This window comes from Gopherus evgoodei, chromosome 22, assembly GCF_007399415.2.
Source record: "Gopherus evgoodei ecotype Sinaloan lineage chromosome 22, rGopEvg1_v1.p, whole genome shotgun sequence".
Taxonomy (NCBI): Eukaryota; Metazoa; Chordata; order Testudines; family Testudinidae; genus Gopherus; species Gopherus evgoodei.
The window spans coordinates 7415003-7439077 of NC_044343.1; the positions used below are offsets into that span (position 1 = coordinate 7415003).

At 48.8% G+C, this 24075-nt stretch overlaps 1 protein-coding gene across 17 annotated transcripts in view; it reads left to right on the forward strand.

Annotated features, from left to right (window-relative positions):
• PTPRS (protein tyrosine phosphatase receptor type S) overlaps positions 1 to 24075 on the forward strand; it is a 247104-nt gene that overhangs the window by 168474 nt on the left and 54555 nt on the right. For 11 of the 17 annotated variants that reach the window (XM_030540232.1, XM_030540234.1, XM_030540233.1 and 8 more), the window contains exons 6-11: positions 2397 to 2507; positions 5219 to 5230; positions 18230 to 18499; positions 20560 to 21141; positions 23105 to 23238; positions 23412 to 23556. In XM_030540232.1, coding sequence (XP_030396092.1) covers positions 2397 to 2507; positions 5219 to 5230; positions 18230 to 18499; positions 20560 to 21141; positions 23105 to 23238; positions 23412 to 23556 — 1254 coding nt within the window. The remainder of the gene's footprint in view (positions 1 to 2396; positions 2508 to 5218; positions 5231 to 18229; positions 18500 to 20559; positions 21142 to 23104; positions 23239 to 23411; positions 23557 to 24075) is intronic. The other 6 variants (XM_030540235.1, XM_030540240.1, XM_030540243.1 and 3 more) reach the window with 1 other exon arrangement.

Consider the following 24075-nt stretch of genomic DNA (forward strand, 5'->3'; position numbering starts at 1 on the left):
CTCTGCTCAACCCAAAGTCTCGTTGTTGTTTGTTGTGGTTTCTGCTTCTGCCTCACCTTTGGATATTTACTTCTGTTTGTGTCCGTCTTTATTTTAAATACTGTTCCAACGTCTCTTTCTGTTTGCTGGGTGAACTTGGTGAAACCTATTTTTGTTCTAAAACAAGGCTCAGGTGCTGCTGTCTGAAATTTACGGTGGAGATTTAAGAGCTGATCTCTCCAGGGCTGTGAAGGACTCAGGTGTATGTCTGGCATTAAGCACTGTCAGAGCTTGGTAACCACTCAGGGGCCTCATCGTGATTGGTACTGAGTGCCCTGGAGCCCTTGACATCCATGGCAGTGGAGGTTGCCCAGCGTCTTGCTGGAGCAGGTCCTCAGCATGCTCAGTCCCAACCCACTAAAGAGCCTTCTTTCTTTCTCTAACCTCAGGTGCTTCTTGGTAAGTAACTTTTGTACCCAGCCTAGGTCGCTGCGTCTTTAACCTGAAGGGAGTGAGACGCTCTGCTACCATTGGAAGTGAATGGAATTTGGATGCATGACTCCTATTGGCCCCTTTGAACATCCCAGCTGTAACTTCTAGGCTCTTCTCCCTCTGGGAACCTCAACATGGGCAAAATTCAAGCTCAGAATTCTCTACTACCGATAGCAAAAGCAGAGGATGCAGGCATGTCTTACCCCATGTCTACACCTGCTCTCAGCAGGTAGTGAACACACACCGACCTGTCTACAATACAGCTTCCCTCATTACTATCACCGGCAAAGCTGCCCTCAAGGAAAATGAAGTGGTCCTGATTTCCTTAGTGTAGACAAGACCCTGGCATGCTTTCCCACCTGCAGCCACGTCATTCTGTTCCCGCCCCTGAATTCTGTTTAAAAACTCCCCTAGCATCCGCCATTCAGACAAACACTACTGTGAGCTAAATTAAAACCTTGGCTGGGATTAGGGGAGCCGATCCACATAAACAAAATCTTCACAGAGCCTCCACCTGACACAGCCTCCTCCCAGCTGAAGCTTTTGGACAACGGAGAGTGCTGTGGCTTCAGTCCTGTAAGAAATCTGCTCAGCTGAAGGCTCAGTGGGAAGGTACTGATCTGCTCGAGTTCAGGGGCCATTTGGTTTTCAAGTCACTCTGCTGGATTGAAATGTCCGTGGGTTCTTTTGTTGAGAATTTGGTTTTTATTTTATTTTATTTTTTTATTTTTTTTTTAAATTCTATCCGGTCTGCACTTCTCCCCTGCCTTGCAATGAATCTGAACCTTCAATCAGCAGTAATACCATTTGCACCACTCTCCCTTAGGATCTGTCAGCACTCTTCTACCAAGCTGCAATTTTTCATGCAGTCAAGGAATCTTAAGGGCTCTGATCTCTACCCTTGACGTGCACGTATAAGAAATATTTGATATCATACTGGTTTATTTTATAGGATATATACTTTAACTGGAGTTTGGCTGACTTAATGCTTTCTAGGGTAAAAAACAGAGGTGATTTTCATCTGTGTAGTTATGTGCTGCATAGTTGTACAGGTCTCTTTTGAACTAGTTGACGATAGGAGTGTTTAGTCTGGATTTGGGTATATTTTCATCAGCTGAAATAGTGTACAGGTATAGATGAAGCCCTGATTCTCATTGGGCTGGTCAGGCATACTGGCTATTCAGATGGGATAGAAACTCATGTGCAGTTTAGAAAATTCAAGTTTGTTTTTTACGCTGTTTTCCCTTTAGCACATGCACTGGTGGATAACGCACTTTTCAAGCACTCTCTCAGTTCTTGTGAGTGTGGTGTTTATGCACACAACAAACCCAGCGGTGACGGGGATGGCTCAGGGGGCTGGGAGTAGGTTACAGAGCCTTTCACCTCGAAGGCTGGTTCAGTTCCAACCTAGATCAGTAGCAACAGGAAGTCGTTGCCACCAGTGGCTGTTCGGTGTCCCGTGTGAGTTGAGTTGTTGGTATTCGTTCCTAGAGGAAAATGTCCACATTGCAGAAGCGACCACAGTTGGTGTTTTTGCTGGTCTTCTCTGCACAGAAGGCAAGACCTGTATGCTGAGCTGTCCTATCCCTGATAGAAGTGAACCCCCAGGTCAGGGTTGACACAGACCAGTAGTACAGCATGGGGCAGCTCGTACAGCTTCTACCCACATTGTAGATCAGGATTGTGGGGGTTGAGTCGGGCGACTAGTCCCGCAGTGACAATGATCATTCTGATCCAGGTTTGCTGCCAGCAATGCCAAGAAGTGAAGTTCTAGCATGGGAGAAAAAAGCCCCATACCCCAGGCTACCGTTCGGAACTGCGTTGACGCTGGCGAAAAACGACGGGGGAGGGCATTGGTGCCAGGCCTCCTCTTAAAAAAAAAAAAATAACAATTTCTTTGCTGCCGTCTTCTTCTCTCCCACCAGGTGGCCTGCAGATTGAGAGCAGTGAAGAGACTGATCAGGGGAAGTATGAATGTGTGGCCAGCAACAGCGCCGGGGTGCGCTACTCTTCACCCGCTAACCTTTACGTGAGAGGTAGGGAGTGCCTCGGCTCAGAACACTGGCAAATGCATGGACTCCCTCTGCCCCTGCTGTTTGATTTGTTTCCTTCATGGAGCCAGGGGGAGGTCTTGCCGCTGAAACAGATCATCATGGGGGTTGAGGGGTGGAAAAGAGGATCCGAGGGCACCTCTGGGAATGAGTGGTGGAGTCCCTTCTCCATTGCTGACTGGATCCCTCTGGAGAGGTTACCTGAGTCAAAGGAAGGGGGACAGCTGCAGTGTGGCACCCTTAAGCATCACCTCATTCCCTCTCAGGTGCCACCTCCTGCCCCTGGACTGTTTTTTCTGCAGCAGACTGAACAGAGCCTGTTAGCCCTCATGGGGATCATTTATCCTACCTGTTGCAGTGGCCCCCAAAAGGTGTGGCCCCTGCCTTGGGGCGCACGCAGCAGCAATACAGAGGCCTGACCCCCATTGTGAGGTCAGCTCTGATCCTCACGGTGCCCCTGCAAGCTAGCTCAAGAATGTTAAAGCTCTTGGGTCAATGTGGGGTCCCATCTCGTGGAGGGGAGTTCACAGTCTCTGCTGCAGAGAGGCTATGGCCACTTGTGGGGTTACCACCTTTCCCATGGAAGTTGCAGGAATTGGTAAGGTCTGCTCAGCTGGTGTGAGCTTTAGAGGATGCGGGGCATGTTCAGGACCCTCGGGTTTGCCCACCCATCTGAGTCTCACCAAAATGGAGCATTGGGATGGGGGACAATCAAGTGTCTGGAGCAGCAGGCGAATCTCACAGCAGCAGGGGAGGGGTGACTGCCCTTGCAGGGCAGCAGAAGGGGGATTTCAGCTAGCCCGGTCCCTCTAGCGGCATTGCTCTTTGGCTGACCTGGCGTGGAGTGGTGCGGTCTGGCATACTCTGTGGAGCTTTCCCAACATGGGACTGAGACCGCATTGGACTGCAGGCTCTTGCTCCTCACTCATGTTCCAGCTGGCTTTTCCTTCCCGAACTCCCTGACCACAGGGTCTTTCTAGCCCTGGTTCCTCTGGAGATGCCACTGGGCTGCGTATACGTGCATGGTGAGAAACAGGCTCCACCAGCACACTCCTGGGATAACCAATGGGAAGTCCCCTACCCACACAGCTTGTGGGGGCCAGGTGAAATAGGGATATTGAATTCCTATGCCTTTTAGCACTTGCTGGCTCAGTGACCCCCTGCGTTTTCTTTGTCATTCACCTTGTTTAAGTTCTCGGACAGGTCATGTTTTCCTACAGACTAATGTTTTTCCACAGCAAAACCCTCTGATTATGAGAGAGCAAGGGCCAGCCCCTCTCACTGTAAAACCGCCATTTAAAGAACGTTGCATCCCAGTCAGCTGTTGCCACGTCCATCCCATTTGGCCAAGGAAGCGTTCCCCTCACCCGCATTGACGTTGCAGTTAGACGCAGACCCATGCTCTCCTCTCTCTGTGTCTCACGCTCACTGAATCACATGCACATGGAGAGAAGGCTTTTAATTATTTAAAAGCTACGTTTTTAAAGAGCCTTTTGTGGCCAGCTGGAAAATCGCTGCTGAAATTTGCCTTGTCATCTGTGCCCTGATAATCCACGAGTGGGAACATCATAAATCCAGGATCTGACACCACACAAGGGCTAAATGAATTGCAAGCAGCTTTTAGCTGGAATGGGCTTTTAAAAAAATGTGTTGGGTATTTTGTGTTTTTTTTTTTTTTAATGTTTTTAAATCTCCCTGGACTTTCTGGTCAGTTAAAAATTGGCCAAAGGTTCTGGTTGCCCAGAGCTTCTTGTCTCAGCCCCTGGATGAGTCTCAGCTCCAGGTGGATGGCCATCTATACCAAAACTTAGCCTGTGTGTGCACCTGAAGCCTCTGTGATCCAGCGTTAGCTGCTGGCTGAGAAGGTGTAGAGAATACCATGGAGGCTAGCTTGTGCTGTGTTTGGGGTGCTTTTCATGCCGATTCCTTGTTTCTTGTGTGTCAATTTTGCTGAAAGTTAACTGAAGTTCTGAACTGCAGTCATTTGGGGAGGAAGTAGAGGGGAAAGTTCACACACACATTTTTCTTCCGTTTTTGTTTTTAAAGAGTCTTGAACATGCTTGTGTTTCCAAATGACTTGTTTCTCCCATAACATGCTTGTCTCTATAGAATACCTGGGATAGGTGTTGTAAGTTTTAACCTTGCAAGGAAATGTCTTTTCTTTTCTTTTTTATTTATTTATTTATTTTTAAAGTAAGTCTTATTTTGGAGTTAGCGTGAATGCAGCAGGGTGTGGGAGGAAGTGGGTCAGGAGCCGAGGTTTAAATGTAGGGGATCTTCTTTGCTCCAGGTTCACTCTGCCTGGAATAATCTCTCTCCCCTCTCCTTCTGTAAAACATCAGACGAGCTTGTGAAGGTGAGAACTCCCTGCTGGGGCTCTGCCCCTCTGCTGGGTGCTAATTCTGAATTTGGATTGTTCCCACCCTGACCTCTTCACAGAGCTTGGATGCTCTTAAACACAAGCATGGGAGGAGGGGAAGGAAGGAAGGAAGGAAAGGAGAAAATTAAAAGGGTCGTTACTATCTTCTTTCTTTTTTGTTTTTCTTTTTTTTTTGGTTAAAAGATAAAAGAAAAAAAAATCAATTTGCAGCTGACAGCCTTGAGAAGGCCTTTTTTTACTCTCTCTGTGTTTCCCCTATTTTTCTCTTCTCCTCATGTCATTGTGTTCCGCATCAAACCCCCTTAACATCCCTCAGAGCTACGAGAAGGTTGGTGTGGTTTTTTTCTTTTTTACTTTCTTTACCCACATTTTTACATTCTTAAGAGAAAAAAAATAACGAAATAAAAAATAAATAAATAAAAAAAGAGAAAAAGCAAGAAATCTTTAAGATGAGCGAGACCCGCCCGTTCCCGGGTCTCGCAGAGATGAGTTGAGTTGCATTGTGGGCCTCTCTATGCATCCTTTGGTAATGTTGCTGAGTTCTTGCACTTTTTTGTCGTCATGGTTACCTTGCCGTTTGGACATTGGGCCTGATGCATGATAGGAGAATGTAACGATCTTCTTTGCATGCCACTCTTTTAAATTAATTATTACTATTATTTTTCCTGTATATATTATATATATAATTTATTTTTAAATTCTGATTTATTTGAAGTGGATTTATTCTTATTGTTTCCTTTTGGGTTTTTTGCTTTCTCTTGTTTTCTTCTTTCGGTTTGGATTGGTTATGCTATGCTGTAGTTTATTCCAAACGCATTGTGAGAAGCCAGTGTTCCTGCCCCCAATGGTAACTGAACCCCCCCAGCCCCTCGAAGAAGAAAGGAGTCACACAGCTCTAACACCTGTCCGTGGAAGTGCTGCTATTCAGGACAAGCCTTGTTTCGGGGAGGGAGAGAGACTGGGGGTTGGAAATCCTGGGTGCTTTTAACAAGGGATCGGACCATTACCCCAATTCACCAGCAAACCTTGGAATAGTATCTGGGGTGTGTGGCACTTGATACGTTCTGTACCCAAACTAAGACCTGCTCCAAGGAGTTGGCCATCACATATACGGAGCAGCCAGTCTGCTTGCAGATCAGGATGGGGAGAGAGGAGGACCTCTCTCTTGTGCTACTGAATCCAACTCAGTGATCCCCACCCTCCTGTCTCCTTTGCCACACATGTGCACACACAGGCCCCAATTACCAGGCACTGGATCTTCTCATCACCAGCCTACAGCAAGTCTGCTCTAAGAAGAGGTGACTTGTCAAGATCCCTGCTGCTCCAAAGCCCACTGTGCACCTTCTACCTGCAGCCAGGAGGCTGCAGGGTCTCGGGCCTATTTCTATTTCCTTACCCCCCTCACACACACACACACACACTCCCAACCTCGGCTTGTTTAACCAGCTGCTGCCTGGGCACAGATGCACATCAGCAAAGCCAACTCCAGAAACCTTCCTTTCTGAAGGGATGTGGGTAGAGATGAAAGCGCAGCGGACGGAGACTCAGGAGAAGCTGGCTTGATGCTTCTGGCAGCTGAATCCTTGTGGTGAATTTTGTTTGGCTTCGGGGATTCTCTCCCGCCCGCCCATCCACTCCCCCCATTGTCTCTTACTCTCTCACACATGCTCACACACTCCACGGGAGTGACTCCCCAGGCAGGAACGGGCTGGTGGATTTTTACATGGCACTAGTCAACTTCTGGTTTTGCCTTTGGAAAATGGACTGTCCTTCCCTCCCCGGTGTGTAGCTTTTATCCCCTGCCAGCCAGGCCTCCTTACGCAATACAGGACCAGACAGGGGGCTTTCCCAGTGTACAGGTATTAAAGCTGTGTGATTTTTGAGAAATCCAGTGCAGTATTGACACAGTATCTCTGTCTTCCTCTTTCTCTCTCTCTCTCTCTTTCTTTCTCTCTGTCTGTCTTTCTCTTTCTCTTAAGATGCTGAGATTTCAGTGCTTGGACCCTCAGTGCTGGTATTTCCCCCTCCCCTCCAAATCTCCCCCTTTTCCCTGGTTATAAGGTATGAGGGTACCACTCAGAAATGCTGCGTTATTGACAGTGCCTTTCTGACGTGGCCAATAGTGGCTCTTCTGACTCCATCTCCAGCAAGACAAAAAAAACCTCTATAAAAACATCTGTTTAAGAACAGCAGAGTGGATAGAGCCTGAAACGAGATTTCCCCTGGACCAGTGCTCCCAGTTAAAATTGCCACTGATTACAGGACGTGCCTTCATGAGTAGGAGTTTGAGTTTAAAGATTCAGGTTAGAATAAAAAGGGATTTATACACTTCTTTCGAAAAAGGTTTTGGTCTTTATAAAACATTTCTAATGTGTCCGAATTGCCCTGCCAAGGGTAGAATCGCCCCTCTGCTCTTCAGCGCAGTGGATTCTGCAGCTGCGTGGTGATCGGGGAAGCTCCTGGGTTTAAATCCAGGGTTTTTTTAAAGTTGTAATAATAACAAGTATAATAAACCTAAACAAGACGCAGTGGAATGGCACACGACAAGTCAGTCGAGATCGGATGCGTATTAAACCAGATGCTGTCGCTGCTGCCCAGGAGGCCAGGCGAGATGAACCCAGGAAAAGTCTTTAGTGATTGAAAGGAGCTGCCCTCGCTGGGCTCATGCGGATAGAACAGAACTCCCTTGGGGACCTAGAGAAGCAGTGGTCCAGAAGAGCCTGATATTAATGAAGAACATTTGGATATTCCGTGATTTAGGGCCGGACTGTCAAAGGTATTTAGGCACCTAAAGGTGTAGCTATAGGACCCTGTTGGGGTTTACAAAGAGACCTAAGAATATTAGGTGCCTAAGTCCTATTGGTTTTGATACCCTGAATACCCTTGTAAATCTGAGCCTTGGGGTATGTCTGTACTGCGATTAGACATCGACAGCTAGCCCATGCCAGCTGATTCGGGCTCACAGGCTTGGGCTATGAGGTTGTTTAATTGCAATGTGAACGTTCAGGCTTGGGGCTGCAGCCTGAGCTCTGGTACCCTCCCACCTCGTGGGTCCCTAGAGCCAGGGCTTCAGCTCAAGCCTGAACATCTACATCACAATTAAACAGCCCTTTAGCCTGAGCCCGTGAGCCTGAATCAGCTGGCATGGGCCAGCCATGGATGTCTAATTGCAGTGTAGACATACCCTTTGTGACTATAACTAAGGACTTGATCCAAAGCCCACTGAAGTCAATGGGGATCGCTCCATTGGTGGTGGTGGGCTTTGCACCATCCCTACGTAATGTGAAATTGGGATGTTAGTGTGGGTGGCCAGCTTTTTTTAAAGATTAGTACTTCTCTCCCTTTTCTAGCTAGCAGGGGGCCCATTGCTCTGGAGCGTCTCTCAGGGCAGGATGATTCAGAAGGGTTTCAGCAAGCTCAGGAAAGCAGCAGCTCGTCAGCCTCCTTGATGATTTTTTGAATCTTGCCTGTACAGGCTGAGGCACTCACTCCACTTTTGGGGCCAATGCCGGGATCAAATCTCTGCGTGTCTGATGGTCACGTCATTGAGCTGAACCAAAGGGACCCAAACGTTGCCCAGCAGAGGTGCAACGTTGGTGGTTTACCAGGAACCTGGATAATTCTTACAATGCAGCCATCCTCTTCTTGAAGATGGAAGCTAGAGGCCCCATTATGTAGTCGGCCATCTCGATTCGAGTGGCCAACTCCTTGGCTCAGGAAGGAGCATAACACACCAAGACTTGAAGTCTGTACGTCCTCTCTGATGTTAATGATGAGAGAAACCTGCACAGTGCATCTCAGAACTCTGTGGGCTGTGCTTTAGCAACCTCTTAGCATGGAAGGTTGCTGCTGCTGAACTTCCTTGCCTTTGGAGAAGTGAATTGGTTGGATTTAAGCATCTCCCAAAATGTGCACGGGACGTGGCATCTAGTGCTTTATCAAGTATTTCAGAAATGCAGCAGTTGTGTTTCTGTAGGTGTGACCCCATCCCTCTCTTTGCCAACCCAGAAGGGTTAAGATAATCCGGTATGTGTTTAAATAGCTGTACCGTCTCTGTCTCAGGCATGCGTACAGCAGATCACTCTTACCTATACTTCATCTGTGCCTTTTCCATTATAGTCTGGCCTTTGCAGTCCAGTTCTTGCTGAGAATGTTCCAAATATTCTTCAGGGTTGTAGGAAAAATGTGACTTGGTATGGGTTCTCGGGTGAAAACAGGCAGCGGTAAATAGCTAATGGAAGAATACATTAAAATCAATTAAACTATATCTCAGTGGGGGTTGGAGATGTGATTTTGGAGCTGAGTTGGGCCATCTAGCAGTCCAGTGAATTCAGCAGGTATAACTTAAACAAATGCATTAAAAATGTGTAATTTCAAAAATAATCTCATTTAGGCACCTGACTCTGATTGAAATCAATGGGAGTTAAGCGCCTAAATACCTTTGCAGATCTGAGTCCCAGCCCCCTACCCTAGAGAGCTGGACAAGTTTGGGTCACTCAGGACTGTTACTCCAGAGCAGTCTGTTGCTGCAAATGTCCCTCAATAGCCATGTGGAATGGTGTCCTGCTGCTTAATCCGTGCACTCCAATACCTTGTAGAGGCTAGAGAGAAGGAATTGCAGGACCATTCTAGAACACAGAGAATAGTAGGGGAGTGTCACTCTGTTGCAGGATGCTCACAGCTTCTGAAACCCTGGGACATGGAGTGTGTGTGTCTGTGAGGGAGTCTTAAGACTAGTCCAGAATAGTGTTAATATATTTTAGAATGCATCCAAGGTTAGGGGATGTAATGCCACTCTTGATCCCTGCCACCTCATTCTCGATCCCCTGTAAGTCCATTTTCCAGAATTCTGTTAACATGTTCTGGAATTCAGGGAGGGGGAGAGACTGTAATGCATTTCAGAGCACCGCCCCTACCCAAAAGTGTCGTCATAGAAAGTCACTCCAAGCAAGCAGGGGGATGCCCTGTACAAGTTTGGGGTGTCCTTAGCTCTGAAATTTGAGAGTTTAAATATACGTATACACAAAGCGAACAAACAACTTTGCTGTGTTTCTGCAGAAGGATTTCTCACCAGGAAAAGCAACTGGAAACAAAAATAAATATATATATCTATAAAGGGCACTTTGCAGGAACACTGTGCTGTACTGATCTCGAAATCTCTGCCTGCCTGTGTCTCTTACACCTTTTGCATCGCTGTTCTTTGTTTTAGGGGAAAAAAATTAGATTACACCTTGTCAAATTAAAAAAAAAAAGCCTGTATCTAATATTATAGCAGCTACAATGGAACTGCTTGGAAATCAATTGGGTTTAGATTATTTTGTATTCACTCATGCAACAGCAAAAAACAAATTTTTTAAAGACCAGAGATGTTCAGCCAGCCGGTCGCTCAACTGATGTGTTTAAATGGCAAAATAATCACTATGATTGGGGAGAGACTGAAGGCAAAATTTCCTTCTGACCAAATCCAGATTTTGGTCAGATTTTTATCTGTATAGGATTAATGAAATTAGGAAGGAGCTGGGCAGGAGGAGGAAAAACTTTTAGTCTTCTGGAGGGACGGAAGTGGGAAATCTGAATAGCATCTTGCCCCAGTGGAGCGAACTGCAATTGGAATGGGAGACGAAGGAGTGGGGCAGAAGAGGGAGAGGCGGCTGTCTGGAGAACAGAGGGGGCAGAGAGAAGGCTTCCTTTTGGGAGGGGAGGACAGGTGTAATCTAAACTTCACTAATAATGTAGAGGCTGCACATTATTTTGGCACCCTTTCCCCTACTCCCTCGTCCTCATTTTGGAGTAAGACGGAATGACTCCTGTCTCACCAAAATGGCCGATAATGTCCGCCTTCTCACCTCATTCGGAGCAGCAGCTTGCTGAGTGTCAAAACGTTAACACCATTTGGTTTTGTTTGGTGCTTTCAACCAGTCACTTCACTTTTATTCCTTCAGTCTTAATTTTCTCTTTTATTTATTTTCCTTCTTTTTTGAGTTGGTTAATGTGAATCGGGGTTTGAAGTGACGGGTTCTTGTCTAGCATCCCCTCCCTTTTCCCCCATCCCACTATCTTTTTTTTTTTTCCCTGAGCTAATTCGGAAGGGGGTTAGAAAATGGAGTCAGTGGCTTTCGTCGGCACAAACTGATTGATCAGTCCTCAGATTTCTCTCACCAGCTGCGTCCTGGGGACACCTTTTTAAGGACGGATTCTGGTGTTGCAAACCCCAAACCTGGATCTTCCAGTTTCTCTTCCAATCAGGTCTGTAAATCTGCCCCTTAGAACATCGATGTCTCTCATCACTTGGATCTTCTGGCTACCTTTCTAACTGGGGAGAGAAAAAAAAACCCTTGGCAATGTTAATAAGTATTGTGTTGTTGGTCATGACTAATTGAAAATGCCACTCACAGAACACAACCTGTGTTAACTTCACCGCATTAGGAGGAAGCAGCAGTAAAACCAGTGGGCTTTACCTGGCCCATTGGAAGATAAAAACCACAGCCCTTCTTTAATCTGTTCAGTTGCTAATGAACTGGATGTTGAACAGAGTTTAAATCAGGGCACAGATACACAGCCAACCTAATATCACAAGTCTTACTATGTGTCACGTTGCGTATAGTGAGCCTCTCTTCAGAATGTGTGTTGAAGTAATTGGCTAGAACCACAAGCCTCTAGCATTTCGTTCTTAAAACCATGTCTGTTGCACTACTCAAAAAGTGCTTCCAAGAGTCTGGTGGCCACTGGAAAAGTGTGTGTGTGTGAGAGAGAGAGAGAAAGAGAGAGAATGAGTCTGTACAACAGATCTGGGCTTCTAGAAAATTGGGGAGAAGATGACATCCAATCCAAATGTCCCCAGAGCACAGGGAGGGTTGGATCCTGAATCTTAGCTCAGTTTGAGGGTCCGGTGGGAAGGGGGAAATGAGAGGCATGTGGTGGTTGTCGTTTGCTATTGTATTATGTGTATTATGTAGCACCAAGGAGTTCCAGGTATGGGTCAGGACCCTGTTGTACTGGATTCTGTACACACGTGGGGCAAAGAGACCTGCCCCCACCCTGAAGAACTCACAATTGAAGGACAGCAGTTACAGATCCCAACGTAGCTGTTTCCATTTTTCCCATGTCTCCACTCTCCAAATTCTGCTTTTTATCCTGATGCTGCACATGGGGAGAGGCTGTCAAAGAAGCCTGGAGAGCCACCTAGAAATGTGTCATGGTTAGGGTCATGCGACGCAGCGGTTAAAGGAAAATGAAGACAAAGTCCAGTAGCTATAGCAGATAGTTCTTTCTCTGTAGTCATTCACAGCTGGAACAGTTTTAAGGTGGAGGTTTTGCTCAGCTAGGTGGCTGTGGGGAGTGCCTATGACGAGGCTGCATTCGTTTTCTGTCTGGATCGCCTACCAGCTTGGTTGCGGAAGGAGGAGAGGTGACATGCATCATCCCCTGTACAGCCCCTCCCCAAGCCTGGGGACATGGGGTAACTAGTGCTGCAGAATCAGCAGATACTCAGCTCTCAAAACCCATGGGAAAGGGTGGCAACCTGGCCCTGTAGCCGCACTTTGGGTGTCAGGGTCCTCCGCAGTGGATCTCACCCCTGGTGACAGGTCTAGAACCTTGTCTTGTCTCCTTTCTGGTGAGTTTCAGTCTGGCGAAGTAAGGGATGGTAGCTCCATGCCCCCTCCGACCGAGCCCATTTCTAAAATCGGTGTGCTTGGCTCTAGGTGTCAAACAGGACAGAGCCCTAGGGAGTGGTGGTTATTTTGCCATAGCTGCCCTTTGGCCCTATTGCAGATGACACCTGAACTGCATGGTGAATTGTGTTGCCAGTGGGATTCCACGGGGTGTCAGGGCTGCATGGAGTGAGATTTGGTCCCCGCTCTCTGCCCACTGGCAGATCACTTACAAAATGACTGACACCCCCATTCCTTCCACTGCAACCAGCACAGACCATTCCTGTGGTAGAACACAGTGCGAATTTGTAGAGGACATTCAGTGCTGTCTAATGGCAAAAACAAAGACAGGGAGTCAGGACTCCTGGGTTCTGTTGTGGGCGCTGCCGATGACTCGTTGACCTTGGGCACATCACTTCCCTGCTTTAGTTTCCCCATCCGTACAAGGGGGATAATAAATAACACAAACATCTGAAAAGCGCAGTGGGATCCTGGGATGAAAAATACTATAGCAGGGCAAAGCCGTTGTTGTATTTTTGTGCTGGCAGTTATTTGCCCCAGCATGAGAGTCCCAGAGGCAGCTCGGCTCTGGGAAAGAAGGGAGGTAGGGGTTACAAGAAGTTTATTGCAGCCCTAAATTAATTGTTTATAGAAGCAGAACCCCACCCCCCACTACCTGTCTGCTCTTCTTGGGGTCTCCTCCCTGTCCTTCCAGTTGTCTCTGATAACAGCGTCAGGGTCTCCTCTGGTTGCATTTTGCATTTGATTTTGCTCATCCGACGACTGCTTATGAAACCCAGCCTGGGTATGAGTGACCAGAGCTCTCTGCTGAGTCTCTGACTGCTGCTTAAACCTCTTTGCCCCAAAGCTCTGACCTAGACACTGACCCAGAGCATCTCAGCTTGTGAAATCTCATGTCAACAGTCAAATAGGAGCGGTACAGTTATTAAAATAAATAGCAGCCGTGATGGCTTCTAGTCTGGCTCTCTTTCTGCCCAACCCCTATCGGACCTCAAGCAAAGGGCCCTCTGGGTGTTTCCTGTTGTCACTGCCCTGAGCCCTGCCTTGCCTGCATTCGTGTGCTCTTTGTATGGCTCCCGTGCTAATGCAGGAGTTGCTGTCATTTTGTGTGTGTGTGAGAGAGAGAGAGAGGCTTCTTTAAACCAGGATACTGCCCACAGAGATGATGCACATTACCAACGCTTTCTGTCCTTGCATTGCTGTGTGGACAACCATATTCCAAATTCTCACCCTTCCCGGGATCTCGGTCTGGCATTGAGACCTGCCATTTGCTCCCCACTTGGTATATGTGCTAACTGCCATTAAAGCAGCCGAGCGATAATACTGCACTGAGGGCCTGTAAAACAGAGCCCCTCAGCATCAGCATGGGGTGTTGCAAATCGGCACGTCGGCTGGGCAGCCATCAGCTTGTGTTTTGTGAGTGGTCCCTGTCCCCCATCCTCCACCCCCACCAGACACGCACAGACAACGCTGGTTTGTTCCCTTCAGACTCCGATTCTCAGCACTCCGCCCGCATTGAACGATGATTTTCAGTCCTGAAATTCTGATTTCTTCCTTTCTTTTTTTCTTTCTTTATTTTTTTTAATTAACCTCAGTTTGAATTTAACTGTCTTGTTCTGTTTCCATGACAACTTGGTGTTTGCATCCCACCCGCCGTTGTTTGTTGCTGTCAGTGCTGTTTGCTGACTGGATCTTGTCCGTCAGTGTGTGTCTCCCCATTTCTCCTCAACCTCCCCCACTCCACCTCCCCCAGGAAGTGACATATCAGCCCCTCTTTGGAAGACTCATTCCCACCCCCACTCCGATCTGTCTGCATGTGACTTCCCACCTGTTTCTTTTTAAGTACTCTCCATCTTGTCTCAGATGTGACTGGCGCAGTCTTCGTGTGGCTCCATTTTCTGAAATGCCACCAGCTCCAGGGAAGCAGCCAGGACTCTCTGCTCTTGTCAAGGCCGAGCGATCCAGTCAGACTGGATCCCAGTGGAAGGAAGGATGGGAGCAGCACCTGGGACACCTCCAGCCCTCCTTGCTAGGGCTAAGAACTTCCCTGCTTGGGGGGCCTTCTGCCCATTTGCCCCAGCCAGTGCCAATGGCCAAGTGTGTTTAAACCCTGTCACTCAACCATTGCTGGTGTCTAGGTGCTCCTCCTCAGCCAGACCCCAGGGGAGGAGATGCCTCCCCACTCTCCAGAACCAGTAGGTCCTGCCAAACCCTCCCCAGCCAGGACCAGGATGTAAGTGAGGTTACATCCCCCCACTCAGCTTTTCCCAAGCCAATGGCAGCCTCTGTGTGAGGCTATACATCCTCCCAGCCCTGTTCCTCTCCCCAGCTCAGGTCAAGGTGGGGATGCATTCATGCCCCTGTCCCTTAGGATCTCCCTGGTGCTGAGTCTCCATGCTCCTCATTGCCTGAAATCCTTGACTCGCCTTGTCTTCCCCCCCAAGGCCTGCCCCATGGGTGCTGCTGCCCTCTCTGGCTGACTGCACAGAAGTAGGTCTGGTAGCCAAGTGGGGTGAGCTCCCCTTGAGAGGAGACATCTGGGGAAGAAGGCAGAGGCTAATTTTTTCCATCGAGCTTCCAGCCTGTTGGTAACAGGGAGAGGGATACTATCATTAGTTGACTGATAGGCTTCCGGTAGAGGTGCCCCTTCCAGAGAACCTGGTTGGTGCTATTATAATAATGCTCTGTGGTTTTTTTCCTCTGAACGATGTGGGCTGCGACACCTCATGAACAGCTCATGCAGCTGTCAAGTGGCTCAAATTCTTCTCCTTTCTCCAAGCAAAGAAGATGATCAGGAACAGGGTTAGATGGGCAGGTGGCTGGGCTGGATGGTTGAAGCCAAGGCAGATATGGAGAGCAAAGGCTTTGCAACTAGCTTGGGCTGTGACCATGCGCCTCCCACCCCCCCGTGCCGAAGAGTACAGCATTTCCAGCCCCTCCGCGGGCTGGGCATCAAAACTTGAATAATGGAGGTTTCAGTTCACTGGCAACTCCTAAAAATGAGGGGAGGGGATAATTGTTTTGAATTGAACAAAACATTTTGTGGGACCAATAATTGGATGTTTTGTGTAAATGATGAGCATTTTTTAATTTTTTTTTTAATTTTTAAAAAATAAAATTGAAGGAAATATCAGAACCAAAAGACATTTTGAACCCAAAATTTTAAGCATTTGAATTTTTTATAGGGATTTATTTTTTGCAGGGGGAGGGGAGTTTCAGCTGTAAAATTTCACCTGCTGCTAATTAAAACTCCGTCCTTCCCCCACAGCAGGGTCGGGCCTTGTTTCTCCAACTGTTCCACTCTGTGGGAGAGAACCCCCTCTAATGGGCTGTCTCCTCTCCCAGCAGCGCAGTGCCCTCACCCCTCTTCCCCGTCTTCATTCCCAGAATACTGCAAGCCACCATTTGAGAACCACGGATTAAGGAGCAACCTGAAGCTAGGTTGGTGCTGTAAGCTAGAGGCTGATCCAGAACACCGGGCCTAAGGAGATCTGAAGCCAGCATGACCCAGTGGGGAGAGCTTCTGGGCCTGATTCTCCTTGGCACCAGTTTTGTATGGGTTCAGCTCCCAATGACTTTAGTGGAGTTGCTCTGGATTTACCGTGATGTAGGAGTGAGGAGAATCGGGGCTCATCACAACCACTGGTGTCCTTACTCACTCAGTACATGCAGGAATTATACAGGTATCTCTGAAGCCTGCAGGGACTCATCCTCACACGGATCTTTCCCCTGTTGCTACGATTATACCTGCAGCCTGCACAACCGTTTGTCCCTTTGCCCTCACACCTGGGATGGGATGTTGTCTCATTCAGCTCTCTCCCCACAGGGACTACATCTTTCTAGGTCACCTGCTGTCTGCCCATGATCCCTCTCTTCCTCTTGGACTCTGGGGGATGTTACCCCTCTCCCCATCGTACACAGACTCAATGGAATAAATAGTAGGGGGTTCATCCAGAGACAGGTGCGGGGGCTTATGGAGATCGTACTCCCCTAGGGTCAACCCTTGGGCAGGGAAAGGTTTCAGTGTCCCTTGGGCAGCCAGCTGCAGAGTTAGTCTCTGGGTTGGGTTTTAATGACTAAACTTCTCCCTGGTCCCCTTCTCCTGCTTTGACGTGTGAAGAAACCACGCAGCAGGTCCCTCCGTCCATCCGTCCCAGTCACTTCAGAAAATGGAGCCACGGAAACCACGCCCTCTCCTTTGCGTCCATGTTCTTCCTGTGTAAGGTCTGGAAGCTGCATCCACTTCTCTGCTAAGGAGATGCACAGAACATGTCACTGTTTTCTCAACATTAAAGTTTCATTACCTTGTTTTTCTTATTATTATTAATTCTATTCTATTTATTATTCTGCCAGGGCTGAGATGTGACAATGTGAGCCACCACATTGGGTCACATCAGCTAGAAAAAGTATGCAGCATTAAAGTCGGTTTCCCCCTCCCCTTCCCTGTCTCTCTCTCTCCACTCTCCTCTTCTTCCTTCTCTCTTTCTGTCTCTTTCTTTCTTCAGTATCCATGTGGGCATTTGCTAGTGGCCCATAAGTTATACTCCTCTGCATTTTCTTCTCTCTCTGTCTCTGTCTTTCTCTTTTTTTAACCTATTTTGCATGATGTTTGTGACTCTGAGAGCTGCATCTATCGATGGAACCGTGTCAGATCTTAAAGAGGCTTCGTTAGGGTTTCTGTACCCGAAAACCACAAAAATTTCATTAGAGTTTCTCATCTTTCCCACTTTCTCACGTTCCAGGTGCGGGGGGGGAGGGGACTCCTTCCTCCTGGACGGTTCTCTCACACACACAAACACACCCTAAATTCTAGCCTGCTCTGGGGGCTCCCCCTGTCTTTTTACCTCTCAGGTGGCTTCTCTGGACTTTGGGGCAGGAGGCCTCTTTCTCCTACTTGATTTCTCCTTGGATTCTCCCCCCCTCTCAGGGTCTCAACAAGCTGAAGGCCTTTCCAACAAGAGCAGAACCCTGAGAGGAAGCCTTCCTCACCCCCTCCCCACCCGAGCTCCTCCCCCTCTTCCTCCATTCCTCTTGATACTGGCCAGAAATGAGAGCTTGTTGGTGTGAGATTGGTCCTTTCCACGGGGCATGAATCTGCTACTCTGGAGAGGACCAGTTCACAACATGGCAGTGGGCTTGTTCCAGATTTCCATGGGAGAAGGAGGTGGAGCAGGCGAATTAGATCCCATTAACAAAGGGGAGGTGGCAGAGGCTCGGAGAGGGGGGGAAGCTGGGGCCCGAGCAGCTGTGGAGGAGATTGTTCAATGAGTGCAATGCCAGCACTTGTCAAGTAAAGATGAGAAATTGCTAATAAATTTTTGTGTATTTATCTGTGCTGTGATGGGTCTAATCTTGATCAATGGAACCCTGTTGCTATGAAATATTGCTTTATGTCTATATTCTATATCTTGTTTGTGAAGTAAAATTTATTTGAAGTTTAATTTTTTTGGTTTTGGTTTTTTGAATTTTTTTTGGTTTTGGTTTTTTAAATAAAGAAAAAAAAAGATGAGCCCCGTTTATATTTAAATTATCTTCTGCTCTTTTTTCTTTCTCCCCTTCTCTTTCTTTTTTCTTTTTTCCCTTTTTTCCTTTTTTCTTTTCTTTTTTTCTTTTTTTCTTTTTTTTTTTGTCACCTCTGTGCGTCTCGTCCGCAGTTCGCCGGGTGGCACCTCGCTTCTCCATCCTGCCCGTCAGCCATGAGATCATGCCCGGGGGTAACATCAACATCACCTGCGTGGCAGTAGGTTCTCCCATGCCATATGTCAAGTGGATGCAGGGGGCAGAAGACCTGACTCCTGAGGATGACATGCCGGTGGGCCGCAACGTCCTGGAGCTCACTGACGTCAAGGACTCAGCCAACTACACCTGCGTGGCCATGTCTAGCCTGGGGGTGATAGAGGCTGTGGCTCAGATCACAGTGAAATGTAAGAGAATCAGCATGTGGGGGCGTGACCATGCATGTGAGCGTGCACACATGAGAGCTACCATGCAGGTGCATGGCCATGTGTATGAGCATGCACATATGTGCAAGTGTGAGCCACCATGCAGGTGAGCATGCACGAATGAGTGTGTGGTTGCATGACCGTGCAGGTGAGCATGTGGGTTCGTGGTCATGCTTGTGATCATGTGGCTGGGTGTGGAAGTGTGCAGATGCATGCGAGCATGTGGTTGTATGAGCACGTGAGCGTATGGGGTCATGCTCATGCACGTAGGCACGTGGTGGTGTGTGCACGAGATCAGGGATGAGCATGGTTGTGTGAGCACATGGGTACGTGACTACATGTGATCATGAGGGTGTAAGTGCACACGAGTATGGACAAATACACATGTGCGTGCATGAGCTTGCACAGGCATTGGTGTGCATATATGTGTGTACAGATGCTTGTGAGTGTGCACATGAGGATGGCATGCTAGTGTGTTGGTTTTCAGTGTGCCCGTGGTACAAAAAAAATCCCCAAATGATTGGAAGCCACCAGCTTCCATCACTGGCTTAGGGCCTTTCCTGGCTTTAGCAGCTGTTGTTTATCAGGGGAACCAAGATTCAAACCTGTATGTTCTGTTTTCATCCTGGGTCACGAGGCTGACTGGCCTATGTGTGGGGAGCCTTGAGCGGTCGGGGACTGGGGCTTGCATCTCACTCTTGTCTGAGGGTTCAGAACCTGCCCATCTCTGGCATGCAGTTCCTTCGCCACAGCCTCATCGTGGTGTCTTATGGAAGCCTTCTCTGTTGCCTCACCACATGGGAAACACAGCTTGAAGCTTGTGATTCCCAAGAGGAGCACAGATGTATGGCTTGAAGACTTTCCTCCTCAGCTGGGGAACATGAGCAGAAGATCTCCTTGGCTGGGAGAAGTGCAGGGTTGATGTCAGCTCTGAGCGCTGACCCTGTCTATAAGGGAATTTGGGGAGGAGGGAAAGGGATGCCTTAATAATGGCCTGAGAGAGGGAAGTAAATGGAAAGTAGATCCCTCTTGGCCAGAGCATGCGGGAAAGGGTGCTCGGGGAACAGCGGAGAACAAAGACCCCTTGGAATCATTGCACAAAACTCCACCAGAGCTGTTTGTGCAGGGAGCAGGTTGAGACGCTGGCAAAAGGACACCTGGGGGCTGGATTGAAACACTCCTTTGCTTTTCTGTTTCTTTTCTTTTTCCTGTCTCATAATATTAACCTTAAAAGCTGATGGCTATGACGCATTGTTCGAATATTCTACCTCCGCAGATAGGGAACCTATGTCCCGCTGGCACAGTCTGCCTTTTGTCTTTCTCTTTCTATTCCTGTCTGAAAATAGCTGCAATATGTTCCAGCAAGAAAATTGAACAGAGAGGTAGATCTGGAAAGGGCCTGGGTCTACAGCATGTGCTTGGAGGGATTTAGAGTATGTGCTTCAGGCGATGGTCTAGATCATGCGTTTGGGTAAATGCCAGGTGCAGAGCATGTATTTGGGAGTTCTTGAGTGTGTGCTTAGGGGGAGCCCTGGAGTGCAGACTTGGCAGGGGGGGAGAAGGTGGATCTAGAGAGCACATTTGGAGGGATGTGGGGGTGGGGAACCAAAGCAAAATCATTCACTTGTAGCTTTCTAGACCAAGGAGAACTGCGAAGTTCTAGAGAAAGCTGTCCAGTAACTGCGTACTGTAGGCACAGAGAGAGCCAGTGGTGCCCAGGTCTAGGGACAGCTAGTGGTATTTAAGGAGATATTTTTCCGTATTCTAAAGGAGTTGGGTGTGAAACCAGCTTTCCTCAGCACATTGGGATGTTCAGTTGAAGTCTGTGTTAACGATTCCAGATGTTTTGTTGAATGCTTCCTTTTGATGGAGCAGTTTAAGGGTAATAAAGAGCATAACTAGGTTCATAATATTTCAGCAGCATTTTACTGAACAGCCGCGCTGTGATCTGTACCGCGCTGCCAGCTCTCAGAGCTCTATCTTGCCAATTAGACACCATTTTAACATATGGTTCTAAAGTGTTTATTCTTCCCCATCCTCAGCGCTGCCCAAGGCTCCCGGGACGCCTGTGGTAACAGAAACCACGGCAACCAGCATCACCATCACCTGGGACTCGGGGAACCCCGACCCTGTGTCTTACTACGTCATCGAGTACAAGTCCAAGAGTCAGGATGGCCCATACCAGATCAAAGAGGACATCACTACGACACGTTACAGCATCGGAGGACTCAGCCCCAACTCGGAGTATGAGATCTGGGTGTCTGCCGTCAATACCATTGGACAGGGGCCTCCCAGCGAGTCCGTGGTGACCCGCACCGGGGAACAGGCACCAGCTAGTGCTCCTCGCAGTGTCCAGGGGCGGATGCTGAGCGGCACCACCATGCTTATCCAGTGGGAAGAACCGGTGGAGCCCAACGGGCAGATCCGCGGCTACAGGGTGTATTACACCATGGAGCCTGACCAGCCAGTGAGCAACTGGCAGAAACACAATGTAGATGACAGCCTCCTGACCACAGTGGGCAGCCTCTTGGAGGATGAAACGTACACTGTCCGGGTCCTGGCATTCACTTCCGTGGGAGATGGGCCTCTCTCTGACCCCATCCAGGTCAAAACACAGCAAGGAGGTGAGTTCTGGGGTCACGCAGACACAGGCAGGCTGAGCTGCCGCAGGCGGCTTCTGTAGGGAGAGAAGGTTAGCTGGCTCACAGCGCAGTAATAACACGGAGCCCAGGGCTCTCTCCAGAGCACCTCCTCTTTACTGATCATCTTTATAGAATCATAGAATATCAGGGTTGGAAGAGACCTCAGGAGGTCATCTAGTCCCATCCCCTGCTCGAAGCAGGACCAACCCCAACGAAATCATCCCAGCCAGGGCTTTGTCAAGCTGGGCCTTAAAAACCTCTAAGGAAGGAGATTCCACCACCTCCCTAGGGAACCCATTCCAGTGCTTCACCACTCTCCGAGTGAAATAGTTTTTCCTAATATCCAACCTAGACCTCCCCCTCTGCAACTTGAGACCATTGCTCCTTGTTCTGTCATCTGCCACCTCTTAGAACAGCCTAGATCCTTCCTCCTCGGAACCCCCCTTCAGGTAGTTGAAGGCTGCTGTCAAATCCCCCCTCACTCTTCTCTTCTGCAGACTAAATAAGACCAGTTACTTCAGTCTCTCCTCATAAGTCATGTGCCCCAGCCCTCTAATCATATTCATTGCCCTCCACTGGACTGTCCCCAATTTTTCCACATCCTTTCTATAGTAGGGGGGGCCAAAATTGGGCACAGTACTCCAGGTGTGGCCTCACCAGTGCCAAATAGAGGGGAATAATCACTTCCCTTAATCTGCTAGCAGGGTTCCTACTAATGCAGCCCAGTATGTCATTAGCCTTCTTGGTAACAAGGGAACACTGTTAACTCATATCCAGCTTCTCGTCCGCTGTAATCCCCAGGTCCTTTTCTGCAGAACTGCTGTTTAGCCAGCCAGTCCCCAGCCTGTAGCGGTGCATGGGATTCTTCCATCCTAAGTGCAGGTCTCTGCACTTGTCCTTATTGAACCTCATCAGATTTCTTTTGGCTCAATCCTCCAATTTGTCTCGGTCACTCTGGACCCTATCCCTACCCTCCAGCATATCGACCTCTCCCCCCAGTTTAGTGTCATCTGCTTAAGTGTCTTCGGCTTAAATAGAAATAGCTATTTGGGGAGGAAGCACTGTCCAGCAGCTGGAGCAGAGGACCTAGGAGTCAGGACTCCTGGGTTTTGTTCCTAGCTCTTGTCAGGGGGTGTGTGGTCTAGTGGTTACAGCAGGCAGCTAGGAGACAGGGGTCCTATGCTCTATCCTTGCCTCTCTGTGTGACATTGAGTACTTCATGGTAAAACAGTGCCTCAGTTTCCCCACCTCTAAAGTAGGTTGACTAATACCCCCACCTCCCAAGGTGTGGTATCTCTAAAGGATGCTGAGAGCCTCTGATCAAAGGTACTACAAGAAGGCAGAGCCGTATTCTGTCTGTAAGCCAAGTGGGATATGCTCGCTCTATTCATCTGCATGTCATTACCCAGAATGCTCTGTGAATGAACAGAGGATTTGACTTCGCTTATGCCTGAGTTCCTCCGAGTACCCTTCTCTGTCAGAAATGCATACCCCTTCCTTCCCTGGTAATCAGGAGCCCCATTCTGGCTGCAGGCCAAGGAAGTCTGCTCTCTCTATGTAATGGTTCCCGGAACCGTCCAAGCCATGGAGAGGCTGAGACCATCTCTCAAGGATAGAGGGCTGTGTCCTGCATTGCTTGGGACAATGGACACCATGATCCAGGACTGTCTTGTCTCCAGCAGCTGTAGATGGTTTCCTGTCCTGGCCCTGCAGGGTGACAGACACTGGGCTCCTGTAAAGAAAAGCCCCTGCCTTCCTGCAGGTACTGTGAGAAAGAGTTAGGACCACGTACCCGTATGCTACTTATGGATAAGTCTTGTGTGTGTGTGTGGGTTGGCGGAAGAGTCTTCTAAATAGTCCAGTAATCTTGGGCCCATGTCTCTCTCTCCTCTTCTGCGCTGGCTGTCCAACCCAACCCCGTGGATTCCTCCTTGGTCTATTTTAGTTCCTGGGCAGCCGATGAACTTCCAAGCAGAAGCCAGGACGGAGACCAGCATCAGAGTGTCGTGGAGCCCTTCCCGGCAGGAGATCATTGTGAAGTACGAACTCAGCTACAAGGAAGGAGATCGCGGCAGGGAGGTGAGTGCCACCAGGGAGGCATGGGGGATGATGGTTCCACCTCTTTCCCCTGCATAATGGCTGGACCCTCCCTTAGCTGGGGTGACTGGGGGGCGTGGAAAGTAGGGTGGGTTTTCATGTCTCTGCTCCGAGTTTTTATTTTTTCTTCTCTTCCCCCCGCCGCCCACGTCCAGGTGTTGAAGACCTTTGAGCCGACGACCTCGTTCACAGTGGAAGGTCTGAAGCCTAACACTGAGTATGTCTTCCGGCTGGCTGCCCGCTCGGCTCTGGGCCTGGGGGCCTACACCCCGGAGGTCAGGGAGCGGACCCTGCAGTCTAGTAGGTGTCTCTCCTTTCCCAGCCTTGTCTGAGGGGAAGACAGTCAGGGAGCCACAGATGGCGGGTACAGGGGTATGGAACCATGGGGACTTCATGGCACTGTCCTCACAGGAGAGGATTGCACGACTGGGGTACTCTGTGGGGAGGGGGTCGTCCTGGTACTTGTGGATCCCACTGCCTCCCTCCTCACTGATCTAGATAGCCAAGATTTGGGTGGGCCGGGGGCCAGGGTGTGAGTTAGCACCACCCATCCAAGAGGAGCGGCTTAACGAGCTGGGCGGCTTAATGAGCTTCACGCAGTCCTCATCGGCCCTTTGTTCTGAGCATGCTCAGTGAGGATGGCTTCCCGCCTCCACCTTTGAAGCTATGGGTTGTTAACAAGCAGAAACTGAGAGGGAGCTCCCGGGGGGGGACACAGGAGGGGCTTAAGAGAGCTCTCTGCGAGAGGTTTGTGAGCCAGAGGGATAGATGGTGGTTAATAAAACTAACATTGTCATCGGTATGATGGAAAGCAGCCCC